The sequence below is a fragment of the Anguilla anguilla genome, chromosome 8, assembly GCF_013347855.1.
Source record: "Anguilla anguilla isolate fAngAng1 chromosome 8, fAngAng1.pri, whole genome shotgun sequence".
Classification (NCBI taxonomy): Eukaryota; Metazoa; Chordata; class Actinopteri; order Anguilliformes; family Anguillidae; genus Anguilla; species Anguilla anguilla.
In genome coordinates, this window is record NC_049208.1 from 35,506,405 (window position 1) to 35,513,422 (window position 7,018).

General features: G+C 43.6%; 1 protein-coding gene across 1 annotated transcript; it reads left to right on the forward strand.

The window, feature by feature from the left end:
- The first annotated feature begins 3,819 nt into the window (after nt 1-3,819).
- Nucleotides 3,820-6,411, forward strand: lratd2a (LRAT domain containing 2a). Its single transcript, XM_035428454.1, has 2 exons — nt 3,820-4,021; nt 4,347-6,411. Exon 2 carries the CDS (start codon nt 4,397-4,399, stop codon nt 5,213-5,215), a length of 819 nt encoding a protein of 272 aa, XP_035284345.1. The 5' UTR covers nt 3,820-4,021; nt 4,347-4,396; the 3' UTR covers nt 5,216-6,411.
- The last annotated feature ends 607 nt before the right edge of the window (nt 6,412-7,018 follow it).

Consider the following 7,018-nt stretch of genomic DNA (forward strand, 5'->3'; position numbering starts at 1 on the left):
AAGTATAAGAAAATATAAATAAATACAGAAAGAAATCTTCCCCAAAAAAAAAAAAAAAAAACGAATCTGTCATTTTTCTTAAGGGTTGAGTCCTTATTACAAAGAAGCGTTTTCATGGTGGGAACGAACGCGGCTTTCTGCGGCGTGGAATCGCGCCGCTCGCTATCGCGGGCTCTGTATCAGCCGAAGGAGGCTGAATAGTTTCCAGTGAGTCACAGAGCGAGGCCGGCGGCTGCGCTCAGAAGACCTTGCTGCCGGCGGGCGGGGCGGGTGGCTCCGCCGCGCGGCGAGGGGAGCCGGGTTCACGTCCGGCGACGTGCTCGCGCTGCCCTTCTGAAGTTGCCATTCTTCGCGCGTCCTTTGTAACTCTCTCCCTTTCTCCGTTGCCTCGTGTGGCAGCGCGGGATCCAGGCGCATCTCCGGTTCAGCAACTGAGTTTAGGTTCATTTTCCTGACTGAACCCGTTTTTGAATTCCTTGAATTAACGTGTTGACGCCTCGGATTCTCGTTACGAGAGGAGGACTTTTCGACGGTCGGTTGGCGGACTTGTTTGACCGATTGAGACGAGCGGACTAACCGACCGGCCTGGCGGTGCTGTTCGCGCCGCACCTCGTCCGCGGCCCACTGCCTGTCAGAATGATTTTCGGGACCGCCGGTCTGCTGTGACCCCGGGGCGTTTCGGAGCTGCACTGGCATGGAATACTGTGACCCCAAAAAGTCACACCGGACAAATCTTCAAAAGAACGGGATGAATACGTGGGGGATTGTGAGAACAGGACAAAACTTACTTGCTGCGAAAACATTGTTTCTTTTTGCCCGTTCATCGAAGGCTGGTGCTCTAAGGGCCTGACAGCACGCAAAGTGTTAACAAGCCGTTTGGATTCTCTCATGGCCTGTGACTGCCCTACAGTGTGCTGAATGCGTGTGAGGGTTTGGATTTAAAAGGCTGAAGGAGCAGGTTAAATCTACTACTTAATCACCTCCACACATTTAGAGACTCCCCCCCCTTCTGTTTTTGGCTTGGTTTTGCCTCATTTCAGTATTTGCAGATTCTGACACAATCAGCACAAACAGTGCAAACCCTCTCTCCTCTGCAGAAAAATCAGTTAGTCCATGAAAACTGGTGCACTGAGTTTGATAAATGATGAACAGGTGTGTTCTCATCTTGTGCTTCTCAAAAAACAGGCACAAAGTAACCCAGAAAAGACAAGAAAAGAGGGGTATCCAAGGCCAGAGAGAGGTACCCCTCTGTTTCTTCGTCCGGGGTGTGAATGCTGATGCGTGGATGCACGTGTGTGGTTGCGAGCGTTCTGACGTTCATGTCTGCGTGTGTCTATGTGCGTATAAATGCACAGGTGTGGGTGTGTGTGTATTTGTGTGTTGTGTTTGTGGAGCCTTGGTGAGTTTGCCTGGTAGCAGGCCGGCCAATCTGCAGCTGCTCCTGGTTTCACAGCTGAACGGCGGACCTGTAGGTCCTCCTGCCAGTTAGGGAGCTTCATTATACCCTTGCCTGCAGCGCAAAACCTCTGATCCTGAGGTAGTCATTTCCCCTGTTTACTTCCCCAGCTGCCAGGTTCCCAGCCGGGGTTCATTTCTGCAGCGTGAAAAAGAATAGCCTCATCGACTGAACGAGAAGAGCAGTTGAGCGGGGACCAGTTTATCTGTGCACGTATACATTTCCGCGATACGTGTGGGATTTGAGTTTGAGAGCGGTTGTTTTGGGATCGCTCTTTGACTTGGCTGCCATTGCGTCATCACTGCCTGTTCCCATTCTCAGCGGCGACCGGGTAAATGTAATAGGTTATTTAAAGCACAGCTGGGTAGCCGTGGCGAGACGGAACGGTAACTCGCCTCGCATTCCGGGCACGTTAAGGACGCGGAGGTGTTGAGAGCTCGATTGCAACGCGAGAGATGAATGGCGGCGCTGACCCGTTCCAGACATGAAGGGGAGGATAATGGCATGGGCTGACAATATGTTGTGCATGGCGGAGCATCAGTCAGCCCAGTTGACACCACTTTCCCAAGCACAGGAACATGCTCACACCGAGACCTTGGCAATGTGTCTCAGGTAGTCATTTAAAGTGGGAGCGGATTCCTGTGGGCGTCACAGTATGGGGTGTATAGACACATCGTGTAACTGTTGGTACGGGGTGTGATTTACTACGTGTTCATCAACGGGGGGCAAACTAATCATATAAACCCAGTCCTGCAGTATGCGCTAGTAACTCGCGAACGGTACGTTCACACTGACAATAATGCACAGAGAAATGTACCGGTACCATGCGGTGTAGCTGCCTGAGTAACATTTACGGTGGTGCTTTCCAGCAATTATTTCACAATGAAGCAAAATGTTGTGCACAGAAAACCAGTTCTCCCTTGATGTCTTTATATTTTAATGTGAAGTGCATCTCGATGGCAGGAGATGTACTTTACATTAAAATATAAAGACCTGGTGCTGAGCAAAATGTGGGAGGCTTATTAAAATTTTCCAAGTCTCATCACAATATGTATGGACATGGAAAACTTTGTTTTGAAAAATTTTTCTACAAGACACTGGAAACTAAATGACTGGAACGGAATAAAGTAGTGGTGAGCCCAGACAATTAAAATGTTCATCCGATCAGAATATATTTTTTTTACGGGTGGCTGCATGTTGTAGTGATTAATGAACTGGGCTTTGTAATCCCAAAGTTACGGGTTGTGATGTTATAATGAGGACACTGCTGTTGTATCCTTATGCGAGGGTCTTTCACCTGTATATGTGGGAAGTAAGAGTGCTGCAGCCTGTTCTGGAAAATACCATCTGGAAAGCAACATATTCATGCAGGCAGAGCCCGCGTCAGGGGGGACAACCGGGTACGTGGTGGGGCTAATGGTCTGTGAACTTATAAATATTATCGTCCCAGGCCCGGGAATTTCACCCAGCACAGCTGGCCCAGCAGTCCTGCATGCAGTAAAACAGGTTCTACTGAAACTGGCTTTGATCGGCGCTTAAGGCACACTATATAAAAATATAAAGCACTTTAAGTATGGCACTGAATTCATTCAATGAACCTGGACGAGATTAGCAATAACAGGTCTGCGGAGACACGAGAGGTGTTAGTGTTTACCCTATCTTGCATGTCAATGTTACATTTACAGAAAAAGGAGAAACCTTGTGGAAAGGTGTCCCTTAATGTTACAGTGCTCGCTTAATGTACTCGATGCTCAACGCCCTGAGAGGACTAAGTAATAAACGTCAGGTAACTTTGTAGAAGTTACCTGCGTTCGCTTTTCCGAATTGACAAGGGATTTTACGGGGTGCACGTATTTCCAAATTTGGAGAAAATGAAAAAAGGGTCGGTAGGTAAATAAAATTAATAAATACTTTGGCGTTTCTCGCTGAGACTGAGAGCCAAAAACCTTGGTCAAGTGCTTTTAAAAATCGGAAAGCAGGACACGTGCTTGTTCTGTCTTGCCACATACTGTACATTCAGGGTTGGAATAATCCATCTTTATATGAAAACAATCAAATTCGCGAACGCACACGGGCATGGAACAACAAACAATTTGAGAACTGGTTAAATTTAATCTTGATGTCGGACATGAAAAACAATCGTTTTGTAAAAAGATGTGCCTGCCAAAATCACATGTACAAGACAGTGCCACACGGACAAAATGGACCTTTGCGTAACGCTGTCCTTCAAAAGATTCTTGTAATCAAATGTATTTTTCGCAGGACATTACATATGCTATTGTTTGGTAAATTATTCAGAGAAACGCTGGAACAACATTGCGAATCCTAAAAGGGTCTCTGTGTCTTTAAGTGACAAGGCGTGTGTAATTGTTCCTGTGTTAAGTTGCGCTCAGATCTGTCTTGAGATCGGCACTTGCACAGTAGGACCGCTTGGTGTATTGCACCTCCCAACATACCTGACTCCTGGAATTATTTAACTCCGAGCCAGGCACGGCGATAAAAGGACTCTTCGACCTCTTTGTAAAACTATAATAGCTGACTCGGGAGCAGCAATGTAATTTATAGGTGAGTTGAAAAGCTGTTTTACTTGGTTTCAACGATGGCTAAGAATGTGGAGTGTCGTACCTATTTGGAATGTAACCTATAATGTACCAAGTTTAAACAAATTGAAATTGAATAGGCACTAGGCTTCACTTGCCATACCGACTCATATTTATATGTAGCAGATAACATGAGTTATCGTCTTTCTTAGATATACATGACACTTTAGTAATAGGGTTACTGGCATCCCCATGTCTATAACCGGATTGGAACCCTGCTGCACCGTAAAATTAGTTTTGCAGCGATACTACGTGTTGCATTTTTTTAATCATTCCTCTATCTTTAACAGGTGGAGTTGCGTGGTATTTCAACCATCTTGCGCACTACCGCTGAAGAGGAATGGGTAATCAAGTTGAAAAATTGACACATTTAAGTTACGAGGAAGTTCCAACTGCGGATCCGAACGGCTTGGATACCGAGGACGACGGTCCACGAATCGGAGTGTCGTATATTTTCTCAACCGATGATGGCGAGTTGGAGGATAACGGAGGAATAGATAAGGACCAGGACCAGGAAGAGAAGCATTATGACAAGCGCAACGAGCTGGAGTGTGCAGTGTTCAGACGAGATGAATGCATTTACGAGAAAAGCTCGAAAACGGTTGACATGTGTACGTACTCCGCTGAGAGTTTGTTAAATAAGTGCAAACCAGGTGACTTGGTGGAGTTCGTGGCAACAGGCCAATATCCCCACTGGGTTGTTTACGTGGGGAACTTCCAGGTCGTTCATTTGCACCGAGCCGAGATAAAGAACAGTTTCCTGACCGATGCCAGTCGGGGCAGAAGAGGTAGGATTGTCAGTGATCTTTATAAATTGAAATCGCTGAGTCCTGAGGTTGTTGTGCAAAACGCAATGGAACAAGTCGGACTGAAAGATAGAGAGCTGAGTTGGAGGAACTCTGAATGTTTTGCTGCCTGGTGCAAATTTGGTAAGCGTGAGTTTAAAATTGGTGGCGAGATACGGATCGGAAAGCAGCCTTATAGGCTTAAAATTCAACTGTCTGAGAAAAAGGCCCATATTCTGGAATTTCAGAGTTTGGAGGACTTGATCACGGAGAAAAGGAGAAACGACCAGACTGGCAGGGCTGTCGTTATCCAGGAGCTTGCAAACCATCTCAACTGCGTTGAGGAAATCAGGAGTGAGCATATTGCCAATTGATGGCAATGATGCTCAAATCAAAGTGTTGGTGGGTCTCTTGGAAACCAGATCATTCTTCAGAGGCGGGACAATATTTTTATCGACACTGAACTAATTTACATTTACTTAAACGAAACATTAAGTTTCATACGCAATGGCCCGATTACCCAGACAAGGATTAAGCCTAGTCTTGGACTAAAAACATTTCCCAATGGAGGTGTCCACTGAAAAACGAAGCTTATTGTTGGGCTAGGCCCAATATGGCGTATGCAGCGGAACACAAAAAGGTTACTGGATGGTTTTGACATGAGATGTGAGCGTCAGTAAGAGCCTTGTCATTAACATAAGCACATGTGAAGCATTATGAAATGTCATGGAGATGTTGTTTAGGTTGTATTGTACAAAGGTACCGTTTTTGGTACTTTGGTAATTCATTACTAAACCCTGCCCTTGAAATTACTGTATTCTGCAGGTATAAATTTTTTTCCATATGACATTAAGAACTTCATAATGCGACTTTTTTTCTAACCTCATATTAAGTAATAAATGATTTATTTCAATGTATGTCCTACATTTATTTGTATCAGTTAGAGCATACACATTAAAGTCATACAGTGCAAGTCTATACATGTGATGGCTTATGATGCATTCTCAACCACAGTTTACTGATATTTGAAAAACTGGAGTTAAATGATATGGATATTTTAAGGGCATTCTGTCACTTCTATTTATGTGGGTATTATTTGAAGGTAAACAAAACTAGTAGCTAACTATGATGGTGAAGAAAAACTGATACTCACTATAAAGTACTCCAATATGGGTCAATAGGAAATACTCTTATGAATGTGAGGAGAGCCTCTAAGTGCAGCCTAACTGGATTTTTTTTAACCTGCTGCTAAAAATTCTTACCCGGAGAATGTTTGGGTATTTAGGATGACCTGAGATGCTATCTGAGTGGAATGCTTCCCAGATGATGATGATTACATACAGTATAGTCCACAGGAATAGACTGCACTTAAAATCAATTTCAGATCCAAAACAGCAAATTGAAAAAGGCATATATTTTCAGTCAAGCACAAGCTGCTGTCCTAATGCACTGACCTGATGGTTTTCTTTGAAGATCGCTTTTTTAAGAGTGAAAGCATAAAAATTGTGATTTTGAAGGCTGTAGGAAATAACAAATCCAAAAACTGAATAAAAAAAACAACATAAAACTGCATCTATTCAGCCTGTTCTCCTTTCTCATAGCTGGTATGGCAATCCACATTTAAGCATAGTACCTGTACTGCATCCATGATTTTCTAATCAATGCAAATTAGACTGTTAAGTTCAAAAGTTTATATAAGAAGGTATGGTATGTTATGTCATTAAGAGGGACCGAAGGTAAATCATTCTCATTCAGTAAAACAAAAAAAATCATGATTTATATGCTCTGAGTGAAATATTGCCTGATAAGATTGACAAAATCAATTGAAGAATGGGGTTAATTAAATATGCTGTGCAGTTGCTCTCATGCATGTCTAACCCTGGAATGAAGTGAGGGTGTATCAGGAAGTAAGAAAAGATAACGTGCACCCGCCAACTCCTGCTCTTATCACAAGATGACAAAATTATTGACAATTAATCTACTTTTCTCCTTTATGCTGTAGATTGCAAGTAAGATACCAGAGTCTTAGGTGAAGATGTTTGAATGATAGGCCTACATCTTTGTTATAGAAGCTTTTAAAATTAAGGGCCTGATTTAGTAAGACCTTTAGCATATGCAAGACCTTTTAGCACATGCAAAAAAAGAACACAACTAATGACTGTTGAAAAATGAATACT

Coding starts and splice junctions, on each gene's coding strand:
- lratd2a (XM_035428454.1), top strand. CDS start 4,397: ATGGGTAATCAAGTTGAAAAATTGACACATTTAAGTTACGAGGAAGTT.